Below are 26,698 nucleotides of genomic sequence, written 5' to 3' on the forward strand. Positions count from 1 at the left end.
AGTTTAAAGGCAATTCACGCTGACGCCGCCAATTTATTTCATTGACGCGTACAACACTGTTGATACCTGAACGGCATGAAATACGATTGGGAGAACACCTCCTACAAAAACATTTACCTTCATCTGAAAACCAAAATGAAAAGAAGATTGACATGGTTAACCAACGTGGACAAAAGATCCCATGGAACGAGATTCTTCTGAGAAACAAAAAAATTAGAATACTCCTTCCACCTTACCTATATTCCACTGTCTTTCTGACCGCTCTTCTCTGGCATTTCTGCAAAATGAGATGTCGGACTGCAGTGGCTCTTTTTCCACACGCTAGTACTCTTCTTCAAATTGAAGAAGACTTCACCACGAGGAAGCATACACACACACAAATGAACTCCAATTATTCAAAAATTAATCAATTTTTCTTCTACTAAAGCGTGGTAATTTCTCGAGCTTGACTAACATCAGCAAGAGGAAAGCTGAGGCAGGTAGATAAGTTTGAGGTACCCAATAACCTTTCATCTATTCTCAAAATTATTATCTCTGTGGTGGGTCCTTTCGGTCAGAAGTGCTCCCTTGCCTCCCTATTAGGTCCTATCCATAAAAGTATGGTGTGCCTGCTGAGTGTTTGGATGTGTGGACGGCTCCCGAGCGGACGCACTATCGATGAGTCAGATAACAAATTCTATTTTATATGGAACAAAAAATGCAAACCTGCAAGGCGTAGTGGTATCTACTGTGAACTTGAGCGTTGGGCGAGAAAAGAAAACCTAATCAATGAAGAATTTTATTTTATCACAAAATCTTGTAGTTTTCATCAGTTTTTAAGAGTAGTCGATGCTAACAGAAGTGCTCTATAAATTTGATTAAAACAGGCTAATTGTGATTCATTCAAGTTTAAGCTGAAGAATATTTGTTGCAATAATGATGCTTGCCTACAGCTTGTTCTTACATAGCCTATTGCGGTTAAAACCAGCATTTCTTTTATCACCAATAAAGCGGTCGAACTCTAAAGCTAGAGGTTGTCTGTTTAAAGTTTATGAACTTTTTAGTTCGAGACCAACCAGTGAACTTTTTTTATTGCCAAGATGAGTTAATAAAACTTTGAATAGACTGGTTTGGTAGATATTTTTTTGGTTTTGAATTTTTATCCTCAGACTGACAAAGTCTATGATAAGTCCTGGCCGCTTTGCATACAAATAGAGGCTTTGAACCACTGATACAGGACCGGTTACCAAGATTGACAAAGTAAAGTTTCCGATAGTTGTTTAAGTGTTCTTGCCGAGGAATCAAGCGCACACTCCCAGAGCCGAACCAGCGCCGCTTGATCTTGTCGGGCCCTTAACTACTGAGCAAACGGAGAGATTGAACTTCTAGCCTTTTTAATTTCTTGTTCCAAACTTTGACGGCGGGTTTATACTCATTACTCAGCCCATGGCTCACAGACACATTCAGGTTAATCAAGCATTGAAAGAAGTCACGAAATAAATGACCCTGGACTAACCTTCTGCACAAGGCCTGTAATTTCTTAGACGGGCATTTTGATTGCCTTCGTGCAAAGGTCTCATTTGGACATTATCCATACATGTTGCAAAATCATAAATCAAATTCACAGCTATATGCTTTACAGACATGACGAAGCAGAAGAGAAGACGACTCGTACATGATTTTTCTTGCGTTTCTTATTTGCCACAGTGCTTGGATTTTCGATAGGCTACAGTATTATTGAAAATTTTGTGGATGTTTGATTTATTCATTTTTATGATTATAAGGGCAATATTACAGTAGCCTATATTGAAACGCCAATAAAGTTAAATGGTTCTACAGACTGTGTTTAAATTCTATGAAATGCACACAAACGTAGTTTCATGATGATATACCCAAAAAATTCGTCTTTTAGCCGAAAATGTTGTAAAATGCCCATTTTGTTCAATTCTTTCTTTTTTTATGTTTTTTTTTCTGTTTTTTCACCCAAAGTCACGTTGGCTGACAACTGTGAAATTGATTTCCATAGTGCACTGTAGTAGTTAGGAAGCTATGCTCAGTTGCTCATGACCCCACTTACAAATGCTGAAAAGTGTTTCGAAAGCACGTTTAGTCCAGTCTCTCAAGCGCTTTCAACATGTAGTCAATTGTCAAGTTCAATTGTCCTACTGGCGGTTAACGAGGAGGCACTGACCGCAGTGCGACAAAATACAATTGCAACAGGTCAACTACAAATTTTAATAAAAAAATAGTTCAATTGTTTTTTTTTAAAGCTTTCTATGCGTTTTTTAGCAGTTCAGATCTACATGTTTTTTAAATCTCACAAGCATTCCGTTAAAAGTTCTAAAAGTATTTGTCCCAAAAATACTCTACATAACACTTTAGCTAAAAGCAAAACAGTTGAAAAGTTTTAAAACAATTTATCCAATCGTTAGGCTACGTTTATAATTGAACAAAATGCAATATCTAGAGACGATGGTGCAATTTTTAGCCGCTGCACTATATAATGCAATGTGTTCAGTTCAATTAAATTTATTTTATTTGTGACCATCACAACGAAAACAATACATGTCAAATGTAGCAGTGGTTTAGAAAAAGGTAGAAGTGACAAAGCCCAACCATCATAACGCCCTTGAAACCGAAATGAGATATTCAGTTTAAAACTTGGTACGGTGACAACACCTCAGAACAATTTTAAAATTTAAAACACAAAAAGAAAACAGAATAATAAAGTGAAAATTTCCTAATTTATATGAGTACAAAATGTACAGTACAGTGCACAACTACACATTTTACAGGTGCAGTAGACCAACTTCCACAAAACCTTGGTTGTTTATTGTAAGTCAATGTTGTCGGTGGAAATAACATGACTTTTGCCCAGTGTAGTCTTCTTGTACTATATCACTAATCACACAGATGATAAGTTTGTTGTACTTTCAACTTAAAGAAAAAACATAAAATACATCTAACAATAAACAAACTAAAAACAAAACACACATCATGGTCTAACATCAAACCTATCAATGGCACGCGACTCAAACACATATTAGCATGAAATTAATGTAAAAACTAAAAACTTTTTAAGGCTGACCAATGACCGTTACAACTTTTGTGTAAGCATAATGGAAAGCAATCAAATTTTGTAACGTGATATCAGATAAAATTTTGACAAATTGAACTGTTTTACATCTTTGTTATATTCTGATGTGCCAAATGATGTTCACTATTTGATTATGAGAAAAAAACATTACAAGTTGTTTACGGTCATCACTGGCAGTTAGCACTATTACAAATAAACTTGCTATTCGTCACTTGTCCGTAAATGGCAGCAAGGAATACTTTTTCCAATTAAAACTTCTTAAATAGAGTTCGTGACCTATATTATTTTATACCATCTGGAAACATCAAGGAATGTGAAATAAAAGTTGTGTTGCAAAAATGGCGTAACGCTATTGTTGGCGCTGGTAGTTGACAATAATCTTTGTTCCTTGTTGTTGTTGTTGCTGTTATTATTTTGCAAATAAAGTTACCACGAATCGTACTTGACTTCTTGTTGTATGTAACACAAACATACGCATGAACACGTAACATAACACAAATAACACACAGCACAAGCAAATACAGGATTATTCAACACCTTTTTACGACGGTAAATCGAGGGACAAGATGACCGAAGGCGTATAGGCATCTACACATCATAAAGCAGTGCGTCTTATCAGTTTTGTTATAAGACAATCAGTAAACAAACAGCATAAATCTAAAAGGACAAACACTCGTTTTGCAAGATGTTAAACTTTACTAATATTGAGGACTGTTCAACGTTTTACATCATTTTCAGTGTTTCCAAGCTAAAGTATTACAATTAGAAGCGAAGGACATGTGTGGTTCACAATAAATTTTAAACAGTTCAACTTTCATCAAATGTTTTAAACTTGTCTTCAAACAAAGCAAAATGACTTGAAAAGCGATCAGTTTCCAGCCGTTGAAATCTACTCTTTTCACACTTTACATTACAAGATCAATTTTAAAAACTGATCTCTCTGGGAATATGTGCTTTATTATAAAGGTACCAATTGGTATTAGGGAAGAGATACACAATATCAACGCAATGTTTCAATCTACTTGAAATACACCTAATGACAAGAAAAAAAAAAAAAAACTATGTGAGTTTCAGAATTTTTGTTAAATGTTTTAATTTAATATTATTGCTTCTATCAGCAAATGTAAAGCATTAATTAAGCAACCGCTTAAATGACTTTCAGCAAAAAACACGTTTTTTATGAAAAATCTGACGCAAAATTGTTCACGTAAAAGCTCACAGTATACCAGGAAAAACATGAAAAAGAAGAAAGTACTAAAGATCAAGTTTACTTTAAACAACTTTATGAAACAAAACTTGCTGTTAATTTCGGCTCCAGTAGAAGGAGTAGGTTACTTCACAGTTTACACGATAGCGTTTCCATTGTAGAAATGATAGCTGTTAAAACCGTAGAAGTTGTGCCGTTTTTCTCTGTGCTTGATAGAATGATGGTGGCGCAGGTCAGCCGACTTATCAGCAACCTCATACAAACGAGTGTGATCTCTGAAAAAGTGCAAGCTTGTTATGTCAACTTTGTCCAGTTGTGATGAAATTGTTATTTGTGATTGTCGTAGCTGTGTTAAGGCAAAAACGGAAAATCATGTGGTATTTTATCGATGCTCCTTGTTAAAAATGTTCGTTGTATTAATCCACTACTAAAGGGCATCATTAAATAAACATGTAGTTATAAATCATTTTCTTTGATATATTTTCTAAAATTTATTTCTTGGTTACGAGTGGGGTCAAAAGAATTGTTAAAAAAACATTAAATAGCGCACTGACGAATTGAGATGAAAAATCAAATTGTATCATCAAACAAACTAACCACACCCACAACAGTTACCCACAGGCTACCTCTTCCAGCTGGATAGATAGACCTACAGTAGTTTGAATACACCAACAATGAAATGCACAAGAAAACAAACCTCATATCTGGTGCTTGTTCTGGAAGACTTTCATGCAGCCGTTTGTGGGCATCAGACTGAAACATTGTAAATACATTATAAAACTAACTGTAGGCTTGTGCCAGCCTAATCAGGTACCGGTAGTCGGAAAACTGGGTAGAAGTGACCACTTGTGTAGAAGTGGCCGCGTTAAAAAATTGAAAAATAATATTTACACTTACAATTTAATGTATAGGCTATCAATTTATTTGTTGGAACAAAAGCGTTATAAAGGAAAAGGAGCAGTTGCTTTATTTACAATGTTATTATTGAAAGAATATTTGACCTTTTTAATGACATGCTTGAAGATGGCTACACAGATTGGCTTTCTTGACTATTAGTTTTTTAATCTGCAAATAATACACATTTGCTATAAAGCAGAGAATTAGGTTTTGTCGGCTGAAATAAGTTATGGCATTTTATGGCATAAATACAGTAGTCATAGGCTACCTTGCTCCAGTTATTTTGAATATCCAAAAGAGACGACTGAGGTCTTGGAGATGATGGTTGAGGAGACCAGCGGACAGGATCAAACTTTGCATCTAATCTTGTGTCAAAGTTCCATCTCCAGTTATCTCGAGATAGAGGAGTGAAGTTCTCGTGAGGAAAACTGCTGCTGGGACGTAATCCTGGGCCGGTGGAAGATATTCCTGAAAAAATCTTTGGATTAGCTATGGTACAATGTAGTCTTTTGAATAAAGGGAATGCTTAGTTTACTTTTTAGTTAGTGTGAGAAAAAGAAAATACATGAGAATACAGCTAAATTTAATTTCATCTAGTTCTTCTTCATTGTACTCTTTTTCGATGCAAAAAAATATGGCTTGAAGATTTTTTGTTTAAATGATTACCGTTATAAACTGAGGGCTCGTTAACTGATCTTGTTGGAAGAGGAGTCGCTGATCTTGCACGTGGTGGAGAATCTAAACTGCTATTGGAAGATGATAAAGGTGATGAAGATAGTTTAAATCTGGATCCATATTCTGAAGTAGCAACTCGAACAACCTGAAAATATAATTTCAAGGTTAAAGCAGTTACCACAAGGAAGCATGATATAAAATATCAACTGAGAGAGTCTCTATTAACCTCATTAAAAGATATGCTTCTGCTAGTTCCGATTCGTGGAGGAGATCCTGAAACTTTAAGAATTGATCCTGTTGATGAACTTCTTGACTCTTTAGACTTTGGAGTTCTTAAATCTGGCAAGCTTTTTGTTGCATCCAAACTTAAAGAGAAAGGGTTAGTCTTGCTGATGTAGTCATAAATAGCTCCTTTGTGGTTTTGTCGAGGAGAAGCTACTACATGGGTACTTTTTCTCCATGTTTTAGGGGGATCAGAAAATCCTTCCAACTGTCTGAAATAAAAATCATATTAACAACATTCATATAGCGCCACATTGACACAGTGCAAATTATGCTTCAGGGCGCTGTACATGACGATGGTGAAAAAATAATACAGTATTTTTCAGTCATAATGTTAAAAAATAGAATGTTTTCAAGCGAGTTTTGAATTCATTTAAATTTTCAGCTTTCTTTACACAAATAGGTAAACAATCTTTAGTGGTAATGGTAAACGCAAACTTATCAAATCAAAATTACAAAACTAACACCCAGTTAAATTATAACTGTAGGTGTGTTGTTAGAGTTACCAACTTAGCATTAGCCTACATTTTATCGCAGTTTTTTTTCTTGGCCTATAGCTTGCAGCCTGTCGTTCCTGCTTTGTGCTTAAGATAGTTAAGAATAATACTAATAACGTGACTAAGCTTCTGGTTAAGCAAAATGTTGAAAACGTACTGTATGTTTAAAAGCAGAAAAATACATTAAAGATTAAAAAATAGTTTGTCAACATCGAAAAAAAAACATAGCAAATGTCATTACTTCTACTTATTACTTCTAAATATCTCGTCCTTTTTAGCATTTATTAAAAAAAATCATCATTTTGTACAAAAGGCTTAATTTGTTGTAAAGATTAGTATCTAAACCAAAAGTAAACAACCAGCTTTCATCTTCTCTGTGATTCTACACTCGCTTTGGCTTCAAAATTAAGGTTTTATTCAAGTTACACCACTAAAGAAAAATGTAAACCAATATTCATGTTAGTAGCCTGCTCACCTATCATGAAGATCGGATATTGTCCCTCGGTCGCATATGTTTTCAGTTGAGAATTTTAATCCAGTGTTGAATCTTTCCTTGTCTTCTTTGTGCTTGATTCGCAACTGATGCAGACGTTCTTGATCATCTTCAACCTTTTAAGAAACGTCATCGATGTTACTTGTTTGTAATCCTCAAAGGTCTGTCTTAGAATAGGTGATGAGGCCAAAGATTAACTGCTCTAGTATAACTTCTTTGTGCAGTTAAGGCTGTAAGTGGTTTATCCCTAGATCTAATTACTAATTTCCTGATGCTACTACATTAATATACAGAATCTACCTACTTCAAGCATCAAAACCAGGGGTTTTAACCATTTTTTAATATAGGCTAATATATAATAATTTTTTGAGTTGCCCAGACCCCTTTATATTTTGTGGTTGGCAATACCACCCCTCGAGATAAGGCTTTTGCATTGCAAAGATTTATGCTTATTTGGTAAAAGTTCTAGCTTTGTTTTCACCTTAGTCGTAAAATTCATTTTCAAATCTTGTAGACATCCTTTATCCAAAGCAGCCTACCTGCAGAGTGTGCTGGTCTAGTGCCTTTGGCTGCACCCTCGTTCCCACTTGATCAACTTTGTTCCTCAGTGCATGCATGTCCTGACCAGGGTCGTACTGAAATTCTAGCTTCTTCATCTCGTGTCTATTTTCGATGTTCTGCACATGACAAGATGCGGCATTGCTCTTTTTCAAATTCAGTAAATCGTATTATGATAAATCTAACTAAGCGTCGCTCTTTGATTAAGACGAGCTTTTTTTTGCATGAAAACAAAATATTTCAAAAACTTACAGTACCGTATTAGGCTATACTGTTCATTTACTATAAAAATGTAGTGTGTTTTCAAATTACTTTAAAATTTTTGCTTCTCTCATTTTGGTAGTCTTGCAAGTAGTGCTGCGTCACTTCTGGAAGCTTGACGTATTCTTCCACAGACTTGGGAAGATAATCGTATTCTCCTGCATCCTGAGGATGCAGAGTTTCCTTTTGTTTCTTCTCAACTTTTTGAATCCCTAAACCATTGAATCATTAAATTTGATTTACTTTAATGACTAAGCTTATAATTTCAAGTGATCATGTTAAAAAGAAATGATAAAGGTTAAAAAAACCCTAGAAATCAAACGTAAAATTCAATTCTGACTAAAATAAACACTTTTAAAACAAAGTGGTTAAAAATTCTGGTCAATCTGAATGGAAAGAAGCCTGCACTGAATTTTTACAATAAAGACTTATGTTTTTCTAAAAATGGATCAAAAGAACAGGGAGCCTTTGTTGTAAAAAACTGATAAAAGGCTGGCATACCATGATCTGGGTGTCTAGTGAACTGCATTGTCTTCCACTGCTCGTCATGGTGAGGGTCTGGAGGAGCGAGTTCTGATTTGAAGCCCATCTTCTGGCTGCTCTTCGGCTCCTGCAAATGCAACAAATAAAATCAAGTAGTTCTTGTCAAACCACAAGCCCAAGACCGACTTTGTGAACAAAGTAAAGGCAAGTTCAAGCAACGGTGGTTCGATTCCCGGCGTGTGCACTTCAATAACTCAACTTATGGACAGCTTTCCAGTTAGTGACACTTTGTAGATCAAAAAATTTTCAGACAACAACAATTCCACAATTATTGGGAATTTCACTCTGACAATTTCGCTGATCGGACGTGTATCAGTGGTTCAAAACCTCTCCGAGAATAAGTATGAATAAGCTTCTGCAAAGGTTTCATTTAATTTCATTTCTAAATCTAAGCAAATTCCATAAGTAAGCTCAAAACCTAAATGAAACGTGAGAAAGTCTCAGATAGTAAAAGCGCTGTAATATTTAAAGTGATTAGTTTTTTCATATCGACATAAATTTCCATTTTATTTTGCCCTCCCTAAAAAAATACAGTATATCTTACCTGTGTTCCCAAAGCCGGGTCTGATGACTTCCTTCCCGTAATATACCACTCATCTTTCCTTCTGGACGGCTGTGGTGTTCCAGGAAGAGAAACGTACTCCCGATGATCCATCACATCCAGACTATCAGGAGCCGGATTTTCCTCTGGATAGCGGATCCCAGCTTCGATTGGTTTTCTTTGTTGGTACAAGCGTGCGTATCTTCCCTCCAGTGGACGTGGTGAAGTAAATATTGGCGTTGTTGCGGGAATCTACACGTAGAAATAGAAAGCTAATCTTTTCAACTTCTTCACTTTTAACATACATTTTTGATATCGTTATTTATATTGTTTAGGTCTTCATGGTTTTGATAAAGCATAAATTAAGAATGGTAAATTCTGAGCTGATAAATCATTTGTACATGTAACTTAAGGCATGTCTTCTGTGTTACTGGGAACAATTTGACTGGACCAGCTCTCTTTTTGGCTTCAGCCAGTTTGAAAACGGTTACTAATTCCATTATTGATTCAAAGAGCGGTTGCGTGCCGTAGAAATCGAACCCAAATGTCAAGTTTTGGAGAGAGCCCTAAGCAAAACACCATCTTACTACAGAAAAGCAAAGTTATTATACATGAAAATGTTCTTCTATTACATACCATCTCGTGGTGTCTGGTCTCTTCATGACCGGTTATCTCATCCACCATCTTCTTGTGATAGTCATCTAGATGCAAAGCGTTTGATGGACCGCTTCCTGTTAAAATTACAGCCTTTAAAACTCCGTGTGTTGTGGTTGAATTTTCACTGAATTACTCTCAATAAGAATAATTTTTTGTCTTTGATTTTAAAAATGAAATAAAAGGCTGGTCTTTATTTTGCAACACATTTTTAACGTAAAATTGTTGTCATTAAACAATTACTTGAACGAGATCGCATTGTTATTTAATTCTGGCTAGCAAACTACGTTCTTTTAACATTAGTTCAACGTCGAACTAAAGCTTTGTGTGTAGCTGTCCATAAGTAATAAGCTATTGATATAAAATAAGATTTTATAAAATAAGAGAATAAGAAAAGATTGTCGTACAACTACAAACCAGTGTAATTGTAGTCGTAAGTGGTTTTCCATTGGTCTCGCTCGAGATTGCGTAACGAGTTCACAGTGCGCAATTCCAGTCGCTGGTCATCGTCTCTCAAGCGTAAGTTTGGATGAACCTATAAAGAAAAAACAAATTTGAAGTGTAGGCTATGATATGACAGTCTCTGGAGCGTTTTTACAAAAAGGCGTTTGATAAACAGCACGTTCTGTTGAAACAAAACTTGTTGGCGTAATATACTCCGACAGGTTCTGACATGAAGCAATTATTGAAATTTCATGAGAATAACATTCTCTCTAGCCTAAACCAATGATATTTCATTAAACGTTGGATCCGTTTGAAATTTGCAATGAAACACTTTGTGCTAGTGAAAGTGAGACGAAAGCAACGAAAACAACTGAATTGAGCGCACACTTACTGTCTTTGGTGGTGTTGGATAGTATGGCTGTTTACCGCAATCTGTCGATTTCATTAATTGATAAAAGTCGTTTTCTCCATTCCACGTAAGAGCTTCTTTCTCACTTTCATGCGGATAGTCTTGAACTTCTCTTCTGAATGGAGCTCCTGAGTCACAAAAATGACAATTTCCAATTTATTAGAATTCCAGGCATAAATGTTTACTCAGTTTTACTCAATAAAAAGATACGTATTAACTACTCAAACTGGGTAATTGGTATGTTAATAGTAAGCCACAGATATCAGTCAAATGCTAAAAGAAATCTAAAAATATATTTTTTTACCTTAATTTTATTATATAAAATTATTATATAAATTTCCTAGATATTGTTAACAAATCCATTTTTAACCTATCAAGTCCATCTTTAACGAGCAAAATAGTTCAATATTGTGTGTTTTGCTTCGCATCATACCTTTTGCCTTGTTGACCACCACCACATTTAGAGCTGTAGCTGGAGTATCGGAATGAATGGGACGACTGCTTCTTGCTGGATCACCTGTAACAGGATCGTCAGGTGATTTGAAAGAAGGGAAGAGGGCAAAGCGAGGCATGTGTGAAGAATATGGATGCTCTGCCGGGAAGGGAAGATCGATGCGTCTTTCACTGTAAAAGATTGAAAAACATGTGGTTAGTGAGCCAAGCATAACGCAAATTTTAAAAGAAAGTAATACGGGTTACAGCTTTGATGCTATTTCTACTAAATATTGTTCTATTGCTTTAAAGCTCTTTGAGGTAAAAATTAGGCATAAGTAAAGTTGATGAAAATGTCGTTGGTGTTGGCTATGTTTTGTTACAGTCATGCTAGTAGACCTCCAGTATATCCAGTGGCGTAGCTAGGGAATGTGCCGGAATGTGCCGCCCGGGGCGGATTCAGATTTTGCCGCCCCTTCAAGAAAATGCATGTGAAAATGAAATGCGTTTTTTTTATCAGATTATAATCAAAATCAAAAATCGTAGTCTGAAAGTTCCGCCCCCAGACGTGCCGCCCGGGGCGGTCCGCCCCCTAGCTACGCCACTGAGTATATCACAAATGGTAGCCTACAATCTTTTGGCAATTTTTTTATTAGCTAAGGTCTCCAATTTTCATACATTGGCTCATAAATTACAATAGGGAGTTATGGACACAAAACAAGGTATAAAATACAGTATGTGTTAAAACAGTAGTACTGTATTTTCAGACTTAAACTACCCAATGGTAAAAATGGACAACAGGGAAAGGAAGCTTTGAACTAAGTACAAGCAATAAAAAGTGAAAGTGTTTATTAAAACTACGAGATAGCGAAAAAGCGATGTAACATCTTACGTTTAGCAAGGTTAAATATTAGGTCGCTTCTTACTTCATTTCTTTACTGGGGGAAGGCGGCAGCACTTGATCACTAGTTCGTACGTGACTTTTACTAAGAGGCGTGATATCATAATATTGTTCTTCTTTCAAGTCTCGCACGTCACTTGCCCCTGTGCCATAGTGTCGATGGCCCTGCGCGTAGAAAACGTTATGAAACACCAAATCAAAAGTGACGACCTTCTACTAGACTTGTACTGAAAACCATGAAGCTAGTGGAACTGGTAAAAAAGGTTCTGTTTAATTAATCAAATTCGAGTTTTGTTTAATATGAAAAAACATTTTGTTATATGATACGACTTGTAATAAATCTTTTACGCAAGTATTTAACATTTGGCACCTTTCAAGGAAAAAAGTGCTCTCCCACCCTGTTAGCCACAATTCTAGAACTTTAAAGTCTCACAATCACCTTTTGGACAACTTCAGGAGGATATCCTCTGAGTTTAATAAACTCTTCTGGGAGTTGGACCTTCTGCAATCCTCCATAGTCTCTCAAGCGACCCCAAGGAAGACGGGGCTTCTTTTCAAGACTGGATCGATATTTTTCAAATCTAATCAAAACAAACACTTAGTTTTACTTTAAATGAAAATAAATAATCTCACAAGATTGTTGGATCCCAATAAAGCTCACGGTTTAATTTCGAACTGACACAAATATTTGTCTATTTAAAATCTATTTAAGCGTTTATCCGTTAAAACGGTTGCTATTGAATACTTGTTGAGGGATATGTGCAATGGCGTGCGCAAGAAAGGGGCATTGGGCTTTGCCTCTCTTTTAAAAAAGTTTCAGTAATTCAACAAAGTGGAGTACAGCATTAGTATGTTTTTGATAGCACTGTCAAACCGAATAGCAATGTTGTTATGGACCAGGAGTGGGCAACCTTTTGCATGTGCGGGCCAATTGATGTAGTGATTATGCGGAGGCTAGCCGCAAGGATACTTATTCAATAACATAAGAGTAGGAAAACTTAACGTCAAGTCTTTCAACTCGTATTTGTTCAATGTTAAACCTATTCTGGTATTGTTTTCTTTGGCTCACTTTGATATTGTCCTTTCAACGTCTTTTAACTCCCTCACATACACAGAGATGTCTTCAATTCGTCTTGTAACTGCCCTTGGAAAAGCTGATGATTGAAAATAACCGCTTTTTCTCTGGACAAACGATCTTTTCAACTGCCATCAAGCATTCCTTTACGAATTCCTCTTCCATACATGGTTTTTGCTGTCAGCTTTGACACTGCGCAACTCCCTTGAATATTTCTTTCACTTTTCTGTATCTTTGTAAAGAACAAAAACTGTTGCTTCAAAGACTTTGCGACTCTACAACTTTATCTTTTCTGATCTTCTGCCCACTCAGCACAATTATATGACACAGTTCTAATGCACATACACACACACAGCAATTTTAACATATGAATTTTAATAATCTAGAGTGCATAACATGTGTATAACCTATGACATGTTCACTGCGTCTATAGGCCTATCAGTATCAGTGGTTGGCTTAAAAAACCTTTTTGTTGCCTAAAAAACACGCTGGTAGGCTACATATAAGAGATATACAGCATAAATTACATCTGGTAAACCAGAAAACACACCAACTTTTAATGCGGTCACGGCCTCACGCTCATGGGTCGGATACATGGAGCAGTTTTGAATGTTGTCGCGGCCGTACGAACGTTGCTTTCGGACCGGATCCGGCCCACGGGCCGTAGGTTGCCCACCACTATTATAGACTAAGCAAATACGAAATCCATAGTTCAAAGTCCCTCCACTGCGTACGCCACTAGATGTACGTTAGATTATTCGTAGTATAGGCAACTATCGTTTACCTGCTGGGGCTCACTGTAATCCTGTCGACCTCTAGAGGAGTGAAAAGTTCACTAGATCTGAGATTCTGTGACAAACTTTCAGATCCTAGCGTTTCTCTGTAGAAGTGGCTGAGTGGCAGTGATGCTTGGACGGCAGCCATCACGCAAGATTTGACGTTTCAACCACTGCAAATTTCCTACAGTACTTTTCTGTAAAAATTAAAAAGTAAGATATGTTCTCACTGAATTTCATGATGCAAAAATGAGAAAATAGTAACGTGTTAACACTAAGGCATTTAATCCATAGGCATGCAATGCAAAGCCATTTGTTGCCTTGCGTGTTAGGCCTACAGCTGAGATACCCAGGTAAATGGTAGCTAGCCTATTTATTTAGATTGATGTTCAAACCGTTTGAAAAACTCTAAATAAAACTTTGAAAATATCAATATAGTTTATGTGACCTGTCTTGCAAGAAACTAAAAGAACAAAACAACAATTGTTCAAACAAAGCGCTTTGTAAAATACAACCATTTTATTTGCATAGACTTCTGTCAAGCCGTTGTGCCCTTGCCGAAGACACATTGTAAACCAACAAATAGCTTACGGACTTTGCCCCTTCGCCTTAAAATTAAGCCTCAAGCGATTACAACCCCCCCGCAAACAAAAGGTTGAAATTATTCACAGCTTTTCACATTCTGCCACACTCCTCTCCAGAAAATCGTGAACGATTAGAAACTAAAAAAATTGTGTTGTTCTTGCAACATCACTGTGACATAACAAGTTGATGTACCTTTTTATCACACTTCTATAAAAAGACATATTTTAAATGTAGGCGTACTGATGAGTTCGAAACTGTGGCTTCCTTGCCGGTTGTAAGAAATATATAGGTCTAACTGATGCAAACTAACCGGATAAATTGTAGCCATCTCCCTCTTTAGGTGGCCATGTTGTAGCTAAGGTTTATTTCATATTCTTTTACGTAGCCTATATCACAAAATACATTGATAAAGTAATTTACAACAGAGAACTTCTAAAATTTAAGTAGTGATCTCCTGCCATCTTCTTGTGAAAAAAAAAAGAAGATATTAAAAGATAATCAAATACAGTCGTCAAATTAACTGAACATTTTGCGAGCACAGCTGCTGTACTTCGGTTTTCTCTGTGAAGAATATAAAACTTTTTTTCTTTATCCATTGGCTTATTGAAGTGCAGTTTAAATCTATTTAAAGGTCTCTATAACAATACTTAAAGAACAAAAGGCTTTCTCTTACAACAAAAAAGTAGGAGGGCACTTGGCTATTCATGCTGTAAAATGGTTCTGGGCATTATTGTGTTTATTTTTCAAACTAATATTATCTTACCATATGAAGTTTGTATTAGTCCAGTTAAAGGCTGTTCCTTTGAGTTAGTTTTTCAAGTACAAAGCTATTACTGTCTGCAACCATAGTATCGAGAGTCTCAGCACTCCTCGGCTTGTTCTAAGCTCTTTTGTTAGTAAATTACAAAAAAGAAATTAAATTTTACCACAAACCGTTTCGAATTTATTTTGCAGCACAGTGGTGCAAGATAAGAAAATGGTTTTATTAAGGGACACAAATATCATCTTATGCCCAATGCTCACTACCATAAACACATTCAAATCCATAGCCAGAAGCATAGCCTTAGCTTGCAGTGTACACTTCTAAGAATTACTGATCCACTCCGACGTTCGTACTTCTAGCTTTTTGTCATTGCATAAAACGTCAAACATCGTTGATCTGATGTAAAAGCGATTATTGCGATGCTGTTCAGTAGAAAACTACTTTACGAGGTGTATGGTACACATACGTATCATATATCTTTCGTTATGTACAGTAAATAGTTTCAACAATGGAGAAGCAGATTAAATACCCTGTCAAACAAAGGCAAGTTGTTGGGACACAAAACAAGGCATTTGTTAAAAGAAATATTGACCGTTGGCGTATTCATTCGTCTGGTTGTCCTAGTGAATGTCTCCCAGTTGGTCCTTCATCGCTTTAATATTTCAAAAAGGTCAAACACTTAACGGCAAATTGCTCGTGTTCTATTTGTTGGCCAATGTATCTCGCGTGGCATAATTAAGTGGCTTTGCTCTGGTACAAGAGTGCTTGACAGTCATTTGCCTTTCCGATAAAGAGAAGTTGACAAAAGTTTTTTCAATGTAGCCTACACTTGTTAGTACTACGAATTTTGTTTTCAGATTCTATCTAAACGAAACGCATTAACTCCAGTATCTGCAAACTACACACTACCATCAGGCAACATACAACACTGAAAACACCTTGAAGTTAAGAAATGTTTTGTGGGCTACATAACCTATCGTGAATATTTTTTTGTCATTTTACTGAGTCTAATCAGTGTCTTGTTATAAGAGCTTCGTGTAGCTTTGGGCCAGAATATTTTTTGTTGCAAAACTTTGGCAGAAGGGCAAAATATTCCTTTAAGAAAGATATTATTACATAAATTGTTTTATTTGATACATTACTTTGATACTTATTTTGGGCTTGAAATAAAAATTTTGGCTTGGTTCAGTCTTGCAATTTCAGGATTGTTCGGATAATATAGTTTCTGCTCATCAACGTCTTTTACCTTGCATAAAAAGAATTAGAACAATTGAAGCAGATGAATATACAGTATAGGCTTCACGTCAGGAGTCTCTCTCATCACTAGATTGAAGATTAACGAAGTAAAACAGAATCGTTCAAACGAAGCCATTTGATCATGTTGTGTAAACCAATTATGCCATCTGGCAGTGAAAGTTTCAATTTTGCTAAACAAATCTTCAAAAAATAAAATAAATGCTTTATACCTCTCGTACTACAGAAAAATATTGAAAACATTACACAAAAACATATTACGTAGAAAGAAATTGGGACTGGAGTGCAAGACAGACTGGCAATGATATAGAAAAACAAGAAAAGGGTATACAATTAGAGGTTCAGCGGGTAATCTGCATCAATTGGTTGTTGAAGGTAGCCTATAGGACAGTGGCGTAGCCAGGCATTTTGAAAGGGGGGTATGACGGCGTGTTCGCCGAAAACGACACCCAACGGTGGGGGGTCTGGGGGACCCCCCACAGAAATTTTATAAAATTACTTTGAATTTGGTGCATTCTGAGAGCATTTTCAACAAAAATGTGGGTAAAAATATTCCTGTAGAATGGTGCTGTCCGTTGGCATAGCAAAAGGATAAGATCATGTTTTCTTCTTCATTTTTCGGAACTAAAGCTAAGTCTCTATGTTTTCTTGCTGCTAATTCTTTTCTTGCTCACTAATTTTCTTGCTGGCTGAGATATTTGAATGTTAGGTATTGGCAAAACTCGCTGTTTTAATGCAGTTTCGTTTAAATTTAGGCAAACTGTGTTTTAGAGACATAAAGAGACTGAAAGCATCATTGTCAATATCTTGACGTCACACGCGTGCCAAAGGGGGGTTGAACCTCCCTCCCCCTTGGCTACGCCACTGCTATAGGAAGAAAAAAATGCAGGGGGAAGAAAAATGTAGACTACATGCGCAATAGTGGGCTGACACGTCGACTATCGGAAAAACAAGAAAAATATCAAAATATCGCGACTTTTAGAAACGGTTGACGGCTAATCTTCAGCTCAAAGATGGTACATAATGGTAATGAAATGAATATTAGCTGAAAATTGTTTGATAGCAAAAATTAGAATAAACGCGCACCCTACTTCATAACCCGGTCGTAGCCTAATTTTGCCACAGCGTAGAAAATGCAATCATGGTCAAGGTCTTTGTCAGGATTTGCAATCATGTTTTTGGCACTGGGTATAAAATACTGTAGTATCTTTCGCCTTCCGTCCCGTAAGCTCAGTCGTTACGAGCCCGGCTCAAGATCACGCGGCGCTGGTTCGACTCTCGGGGTGTGCGCTTGAGCAGGCACCTAGTGAATAGAATGATTTCCCGGCAACAACACTTCAATCGGAAAACTTCACTCTGCCAATCTCGGTAACTGGCCCTGCGTCAAGAGCCTCTACAAGTATGCGAAACTACCAGGAATAACATATCAAGGCTTTGCCAGTCCGAGGATAAAGATTCAAAACCAAACCATTTTTACCTTTTCAAGCGCTCAATTTAAATTTATTTTTATCCCGTTAAAGGGAACCAAAGACACTATTTAAGTTTAACTTATTGCGAATCATTGGTTTGACAATAAGTGCTAGCAGCTCAGAACAGTAGCAATCGGTTTTCAATGCTTGTTCAATGTTTATGAGGATTGGCATTGGCTATGTATAAATCAATTATTAAACCATTCGCCTCAGTATCTACAAGTCATCAATCACTGCACTGGTTGACCAGCTCAGCGGCCGAGTGGTAATCGCGTTCGGCTTTTGTGTTTGGTAATTTTGAAATATTTTGTTTCATTTCGACGCAAAATTACTTCTCGTAATTTTGTTGCAACCAAAACACTTCGTTTCGAACAGCCTTAAAATATCGCTTTTACAATAAAGATCTCAAACGGCGCCCTCTGACAAAGCTCCATGGCTACGCAATTCTCGAGAAACCATAGTCCAAGTCCTTCCATCAGGCTGACCACAAACTTTCAGCTTCATACGAACGACGACGACTCGAGAAGCCTTATTGTATGCTTTGATAAAACCAATTTTGCATTGATATTAATAAAGTAGATTTGATATTATTTTTCTGAAACTGTATTTTATTTTTTGGACATTGAGATTAGCAATGTTGATAGATTTAGTGGAATTACTGTGTGCAAGCGCATATGCGTAGGAGCCAGGATTGCAGTGGGTGTAACTGCACCCCTAAACTTTTCAATTACTCAAAAAATTGGCAAAATTTGATAAAAATTTGGGCAAGAACTTTCAGCATGTTTCAAAAATTTCATTAAAATTGAACTTATTTTTTATCTTTTGCTCGAATAATCTAAATTATACCAGACTATTGGGAGCAGTGTAGAATTTTAAAAAAATATTTGGACGCATTTAATTATATATATATTTGCGCTAGAATTTTTTTGCACCCCCAAAAACTAACTCCCTTACGTCTATGCAAGCGTAAGATGTTAAGTGGTTTATTGTAGTCGACAAACATAGAAATCGTTTAATGATAGACTTTTATTACTTTCGCTTTCATTTTGAGCTAAAACGAGAACATTTGTTCCGCATCAAAAGAACATTCAGTATCATAACAACTACGGCTTTTGCTGTCCAACTCTACCGCACACCAATTGTATCTAGGATTCTAGAGCAGTTGCGCAAACACAGTGTTTCGGCGCACAACACAATTGTGGAATTTTTCCATTGCTAAAGAATGAATATATTCTTGCTAACTTTGATATCGTTTCTTTTAGATTAATCTTTGTGTATGATCTCTTGTAGCGGCCACAGCTTTCAATATTAACCAACGCCAACAGCCTTCAAACAAAAATGCTGTACTCTACTAGTCTACTGTACTTCGGCAAATTACTGATTTTTTTTAAATTGCAGGTAAAGCTCAACCCTCAGCCCCACCCCGCCTATGTAAGCCACTGTAAAGGGATGCAACTATTTATTATCAAGAGCTGTATTGTGAGCCTATAATTGTGGACTTGTAGTAATAAATAGCCAACAAATTTATGTTATGGAGTAGACATAATTAAATGTTGTTAAACGTTTTTGTCGTTTTCACTGCGGTGCAGTCAAAAATATTCAACACTAACAACTCTTGTTGCACGCAGACGCAACCATGTTTTAGTTCTGTAGGCTACTTTACCTAAATTAAAAAATGCCGAAAAAAGAACTACAAAAATGTTGAGGTATGAACCACTTCCCTTCAAGAAAATCTTGAGTACGTCACGGTTTACCTACTTTCCTGTACAAGACTAGTGTAAACATTAAACAATCTAACCAGCGCCGTAGTGATTAATGCAACAAAAATATGTCAGTGCGTCTTCGATGACCTTTAACTGCGGCATATACATAACTCAGTCTTGAAGATCAACCATGAATGGTTGCAAGAAATTAAGCTCCACATACCTTACAAGCCTTCCAGGCTTCACCATGATCTGACTCAGGCAAATGTAAAGCGTCATTTGTGTAAATTTTTATTTTTGCAATATTAACGTTCTAGAACGTGAAATCTAGAATGCGTTTTACTGATTTACAGTTGTCACGTGCAACGCTTGGGTAATTTTTAAGGTCTGGTGGTTGACCGAAATGATTTTACGGTTTCCCAGATATCAACTGACACCTGGCCAAGTTGAACGTCACAATTATATTCATCATTTTTTGTTGTTTCAGCGTATCAGGTGGTGTAATTCAATGTTAGAAACAACTAGCAAGTAACAACAGAACTTACCAGAAAGAATCACCATTACTGCGGGTTCAAAAAGCACGAAATCGTATCTGAGAACATTATTTCGGTAGCCCTGCTGAAATTTGATGTTAAAAAAATTCGCACGGCTTCGGAGAATGTGGCTCTAAATTGACTTAATTTACAAAAAGATTGTCTTGCACATGACTTATGAGTTATGACACTTTGAGACTTATGATCTCAACGTAAACAATTCTTACAGAGCCCACTGAGCCTTACTTTGGTCTCATCGATTTTCCGAGATAATCTTATCCTCTTAGTCAAAGCTAAGACGTTTTTATGACAGCAGACGTATAATTTAAAACTAATACAGGAAATTTGGTCTGGACTTAAAACAAAGCCCAAAGGCAGTTGGTGACATTTCAAATAACTTAACCATACTTACCTATCTTATGCGACGTTTAGGCAGCCCATCTAGTCAATCCTGCTATCTTCTTCTTGATTTCGATCATGTCTTGAAAGAAACCCCCAATTTCATCACAATCACTTTTCCTTTGCAGGTGGACCAGTGCAGAAGTACTTTTTCAGAAAATAGCAAAATGTTATGGATGTTAAAGGTTTGTATGGTTAAGCGAATTGTAGCGTCCGAGCACTCTCTGGCGTCACGTGCGCTGGAATCCACCTGATTACACGAATTACTACACGAATCCTATCCAACAAAGTTTGGTTTGTTTGACCAAGTGGTCTTAACTCTTAACTACTGTACTGATGGTAAGTTAAAGCGCAATAAGAAGAACATTGTACACCAATGACCGTGAGGCTCAATTCCGTCATTTTTACATAGATTCAACGTCAAGCTCAGGCTCCATAGCAATTACTGCGTTTGCCAATATTGTTTATCTGCCAGGATGTTTAGTGCTTGCTGACAATCTAAGTTTTAAAGTTAAAATTTTTCTGAAGCATGCAATAAAAATTTAGACTTCAAAATTTATATATATCCAAAAGTTAGCGATAATCAAAACTATTATAATGCAAGCCCCATTGCTTTTCCTCTTTTCGATAATGGCTTATTTTTTAATTACAAAGGTTTATCACTGTCTTCATGATATAAGATTGATGTTAATTTATTTCTTGTTTGATTAGACTCCAGTTGTAAGATGTTGCTGTTTGGTGTGATGTCAGCAATGTATGCAAGAAATGAAGTCAGTTACGTCACATAAATGTTCCCCTCTACTTGAATCAATAGCTAAACAGGATAAAAACCTAAAGTTTTTTTCTTTTTCAGCCAATCGCTTTATACCAGTGGTTCTCTACCTTTTTCAGCACAAGGGCCAAATTCAAAACCTAAATTTTGTAAAGGGCCGCAGCACAATAAATGCAATTTAATATGAAACTTGATTTCGGCTTTGACAAAGCTTCCTAAAACATTGAAAGGTGCAGTAAGCTACTCAAACGCTGGTTAAAATGATAATTTGTCAATCGGTTGTGATATTTGAATTTAATTTCAACCATTTTGCTGACAAGTGCTTCACACGTGCAAGTTATGTTGAACCAAATGCAGAGGTATTTCCTATTGCATTGGTTATCAAGTTAGGATTCTTTTCCTCTGGGAATTGACCCCAAAAGTGAAGTAGATGGTCACATTTGAATGCTTGTGTCGGCTTCACATCTGCAAATCTAACAACTCTAGGTGAAAATCATTCATGGCTGTGGGTGGCTACGTCTATTGTCATAGGTGTTGCAAATATTTTCATTCAGAGGCAGCAAAACGCTAACAATCCTAGTGTATTTTCGAATGATCCGTTGACTTGGTGCTCATGGTCATTAACCAACGAAGGGCAGTGGACATGAGCTCCACAGTCAGCATCAACATCTGCCAGAAACTGCTTAAACATGCGATGATTAAACGCATTTGCACGAATCCGATTTATTGTTGATGTTAAGATTTCTATCACATCAGACACTTTCAGTGACTTAACAACCATCTTTTTTGTTTTAAAATGCAGTGGTGCTACACCACAGCAGTAAGATTATCTTCTCCAAGCCACCTGTTAACGAGTCCATGAAGACTTTGATGCTTCCCTAACACGAATGGACACTCAATGTGTTGCAACTGAAGACAGGTTTGACTAGTCCAAATTTGCTTCTTGAAGACTTGAACGAAATTCCCAAAACATATTCTGTATATCCCTTTTGTTGTGCCGTGAATGGAACGAAAAGCGAGAAATTGCTCGGAAATGTTAAAGTCTGGCCTAACTCCCCTGATAAATACAACTACAGTAATTGCTCTGCATTTATAGTGTGAAGAAACGTTGCTATAAGGCATTTTCTTTGCTAGCACATAAGTTATGTGATAACCATGCATTCTCGCCATTTTGGACGGTAGTTCTTCTAGCACAAATAAATATTTTTGTTGCATTGATGAGGGCCGCGGAAAGAATAGTTGAGGGCCGTAAGTAGCCCAATGATCCGCGGTTGAGAATCAGTGCTTTATACGCTTTACATTTTTACACAACTTTGACACCTGGCTGTTTTTATTTAACAAAACATTAAGATTGGTTTGTGCTGGTTTGTTAACGACTTGAGTTTCCAAGCGATTGCATATTTCAATTTATCTTTTTTGTATTCATTTCAGAAATGCTCTTAATTTTAACGATTTGTGTTAGTCTTTCATCCACCGTACTAGCTAGCAAAGGTGCTATTTTTCTAGTTTTTCTTTCAATTCTTGTTTTTCGAAAGAATTGATTTCTTGCTTCGTTTCGAAATAAAGCCAACTTTGTCTTGTTACAATTTAAAATGAAAATAAAATGCACGAGAATCACCAAAAGTAGGCCTACAATACGACGAAAAGTGAGTGGCTATGTAGCCTACGATAGTCTGAACCGCATTTTTCAAAGAATTGCATTTTCCAACATCATTCAGCCTAGTGTGTAAATCAACCAATGTTTCGCTTCTATGCAAAGGTGTTTTATGTTTAGATTTCGTTTCAACTTATTGCTTTAATGAAAATTTTTGTTTAATTTCGAATCGGTTTCCATAGTTTCGTTTCACTTCAACAGGGCTCTCATAAATGAAAACCAGAAAAGGGGCTAAAAGTTCCAATTTGAAAGTAAATCCCTAAAAATGAGAACGCTGCACTTCAACTGAGTCAAAGCGCTTTGAAGAACCCCATTTGACGATACAGTAATCACAAGCAAAGCAGCAATTAACTTCAGCAATTTATGGTCAGATTCCTTCTGAAATTCCTTCATGTGGCTTTGCTCAAAATGTACAATCGTAAATTATTGCGTTATCCGCAAGCAGCTAGCTGATCTGTCTAGTTTGAACCAGATAATTCAATCGCAATGCTTGCCCATGATTTGACTGCACCAGCAATTCATTTTGATTTCTTTTGCAGTGTTTGATGCAACACAGCGTCACAATGATGTTAATTCAATGCAAAAAAACAACTTGTAGTTGCAGAAAAGCAAACGTTCTTGAAAAAAATAGGTGAAGGTTCTAGCTTGGAGCATAAAAAAAGTGAAAAAAGAAGTCAAACAAAGATTTTCAAAATCCTTTTGCGATTGCATCATTGGCTTCCCGACGGGTCGCCAAGATTGCGAGAACTTTTTCTTCCATTTGTAATTTTCCGCGGCCGCGCTCGCCGCTTCAGTCACACTCGAATTATTTGGGGCGCGGTGCGGAGTCGAAGCTTGCGAGATCATCACTAGTCAGTCAGAGGCGGGAAAGGCTATCTCCGCCGCCGTTGGAATATACATGTTCTTAGTGGGCATGTATAGCCGGCGAAAGATGGACTTGAAGCTGATTTGTGTCCTCATCCTTTTTGGCTTGGACGTGGCCTTCTGCCAAGGTGAGTGACTTGCATGTTTTTTTTGTCACAATCACGTGTTGGGAACACTTTTGTTTAGAGCGTTGTTAGTTTTGCTTTTACAAATGAATTGCATACTTGCGAAAAATCAGGAGAAATCATTCCTTTCGCTGAGTTTTAGTTTGGTGCTTTTCACGCATCAAAAATTTCAGATAACCGCCTTAGTGTATTGTCGAATTAATTGTATTTTGCAATCCTCAATTTGAACCAATGAGTTGGAAATTTGCTAACCAAATCGATTGCCACAATTTTCAGTATGATAGCCATGGCTATCGAGGTACATGTGTAGCAAAACAGACTAAACTTTGCTCCAAACTGCGATTGTTTGAAAACAAAGGAAGTAGGCGTTATTCTGAAGGGTTTTCGTCTACGTTCAGAACAGTTATTGCCGTATTATGATGTACCCTGTATTCTGCCAGTGGTCAGACGTCTAGACAATAAATCAACAAACACCAGGAAATTTGCGTTAAAAAGTCAAATAATATTCGTGGTGACAAGCGAGGATACATATCGGCCATTAATCAAAATCGAGTTATCTAAACTTGTCATATGTAAATAAAAACTCCTGCTTTTTTCTTAACAATCTGACAATCAGTTTGGTGTAAACTGTAAAGTAATTAAGTAAGCGTCTTCGTGCATTGTAACAATTGAAAAAAATCTTTCAAAAACTAAGCTAAAGTCACCAAGGATAGTGAAAATTAATTTTGTTTTCATCATTGAACGATCAACATCAAGTCAAAAAAAAAAAAACGAAAAAAAAAATTCTTTATAATTTTGACTTCTTCGCGGGTAACAATGACTTAAGTTTTGATTTTAAAACAATGTGAAATATTGGTAATGACAAGTAGCAGTAACGATGGAGTACACTGACTTGCTCGTACTTTCGCAAATTACAAATCGCTGTTCAAGCAACACGACAAGCGCAAGCTTTGTCGTTAATCGCTCGCTGTGGTAGGCTGCTTTTGACTAAATCAACCTTTATGATCTTAATCCTGTAACTTTTGCATGCTAGCTTTTAATTGCTCTGCGAAATAGTATTATAGCCATCTCGGCTGCGAAAGCGGTCAAGTAGATTGTCACAGATTAATTGACGAGTTGCAGCAGAACCGCGCAACATGAAAGTTGCTTTGCTCTTTTTGCACGAGCAGCATTGCACGCTTTTTTTGTTTTACTTCACTGGTGGCTATTGCCTCCACTATTTTAATCTTAGCAAACGTGGATTACGCTTTTCACCATTTCATTTTCAAACTCCCTTGTTCAACTCACCAACTCTTCATAAAATTATTCCTTGCGTTCTTCTGATAAATGCAAACTAGGCTAAGAAGAAATTGTATTAGGCTATATTTAAATGCCTGGTAAACAGTCCTATTCTGTATTTTACTCATATTTGTAGATAAATCATTTCGTAAAGTTGAAGTTAGTATTAACACTTTTCAAACAACATTGAGGCTTTGCGTTACAGTATATTTTGCTGAGTGTAAAAAAGATAAAACTTTTCTATCTTCGATTTGCCATCCTATCGAGCGGGAATTAGAAACAGCTCTTGATCCTGCCGTACTCTTTGCAGGAGTAGCCAATATAATCGCAGATTGCGTTCGTTCAATTGCGTCTCTGATAACCCAAAAGAAGGGAAAAGTTTGGCATTTGGAAACGTAGTTTTAATAGTTAAAGCAAACGCAAAGCCTCTTCAATAAAAATTTGGCTTCATTTGAAGAAATTTGAAAAATCATGCAAATGTCAGTAACTTCCTGCAAGTAATGAATGCGGTCTGATACAAAAACATAATTTCCTGTCAGATGCTTTTTAATCTTGCGCCCTAAAGACGATCCAAAAATACGAAAATTTACTTTTAAGTACTGGTTTTGCATTCACGTGCATGATTTGTGTCATCTTCACGTAGATGGTTTTAGTGACTGTATTGGCGTGAGAGTGTCTAAGCATTTTTACAATTCACTGGGAACCTATTGGCTGTACGTCACAAAACAAAACGAAATTTTGCTTTGAAATACTGTATTTCTTGGTCACTCACTAATTTTGTGAAATTGCAACTGTGTGTGCTGCAGTCGTTTAGTTACCCTATGTTTAAAAAAAATATCGACGTCAAGAGGTTGATAAAAAATGTCGGTTAAATGTTTTTCGAGTGAAAGCTGTTTGGGTTGACGACAACGGTTTTCACAAAATTAGGTTTTGGCCGACAGCACCACAGAAAATGATGAACAATTAATGCGAAAGCGTCGCCTCGTCGTCTTCAACTTCTTTGGTATAACATTATGTTAACCGAAGCGATAAAAATGCAACAAGTCAAGCATAAGCTGTGTATGTGAGGCAAGTTTTGAATGTAGAACAGCCGTTGGGTTTGCACTTTGCTTATTTTGGGATAAACAGTCTGATTTACGAGACGTTTCTTAAAAAGACTTATAGATTTCTTCGGTTTCCTGCGTCTCGCTGCGGTTAAGTAAAAAATGTTGGTCTCAACCTATGAGATAAATTTCATTTTGGTCTTGCTTTTCAATGGATTTAGGTGCAGTTTTCAAACGTCGGTGGTCATTACGATTTTCTAACCTGCCTTTAAACGACGCTTTACAAATCCATATTCACACTATTATAACTTGCGAAACAAGTCAATCATATCGTTGCCTTCTATTGGAAAATGCCTATAAATTGCTATGCACTTATTGAAGCGAAACTAACAGTTCACAGCGTGCAGCCAACTGGAAACTTTTTGTATTTTGCCCTTTCTCAAGAACATCCCGGCCAGCAAAATCCGTCATTTTTACTTCGATTTAAGCCTGCAGACGTAAAATCAATGTGAAAGGATGGATATTGTTAGTTAGA

At 36.6% G+C, this 26,698-nt stretch overlaps 2 protein-coding genes across 2 annotated transcripts in view; one reads left to right on the plus strand and one right to left on the minus strand.

Annotated features, from left to right (window-relative positions):
* Positions 1-2,195: 2,195 nt before the first annotated feature.
* On the minus strand, positions 2,196-13,913 carry LOC145768511 (uncharacterized). Its single transcript, XM_082580017.1, has 17 exons — positions 13,730-13,913; positions 12,310-12,451; positions 11,896-12,035; positions 10,971-11,161; positions 10,520-10,665; positions 10,102-10,219; positions 9,667-9,761; positions 9,034-9,282; positions 8,448-8,556; positions 7,998-8,158; positions 7,667-7,804; positions 7,110-7,243; positions 6,082-6,349; positions 5,847-6,000; positions 5,449-5,648; positions 4,981-5,036; positions 2,196-4,558 (listed from the first exon to the last, which is right to left on the minus strand). Exons 1-17 carry the CDS (start codon positions 13,867-13,869, stop codon positions 4,420-4,422), a joined length of 2,580 nt encoding a protein of 859 aa, XP_082436143.1. The 5' UTR covers positions 13,870-13,913; the 3' UTR covers positions 2,196-4,419.
* A 9,671-nt stretch (positions 13,914-23,584) lies between these two features.
* The window catches only part of LOC145769494 (uncharacterized), a 42,877-nt gene continuing 39,763 nt past the window's right edge, over positions 23,585-26,698 (plus strand). Inside the window, exon 1 of the mRNA XM_082581142.1 lies at positions 23,585-23,845. Within this exon, the coding sequence (XP_082437268.1) occupies positions 23,752-23,845 (94 nt within the window). The 5' untranslated portion in view covers positions 23,585-23,751. The remainder of the gene's footprint in view (positions 23,846-26,698) is intronic.

Source organism: Aplidium turbinatum, chromosome 4 (assembly GCF_918807975.1).
Source record: "Aplidium turbinatum chromosome 4, kaAplTurb1.1, whole genome shotgun sequence".
In the NCBI taxonomy this organism is placed as follows: domain Eukaryota; kingdom Metazoa; phylum Chordata; class Ascidiacea; order Aplousobranchia; family Polyclinidae; genus Aplidium; species Aplidium turbinatum.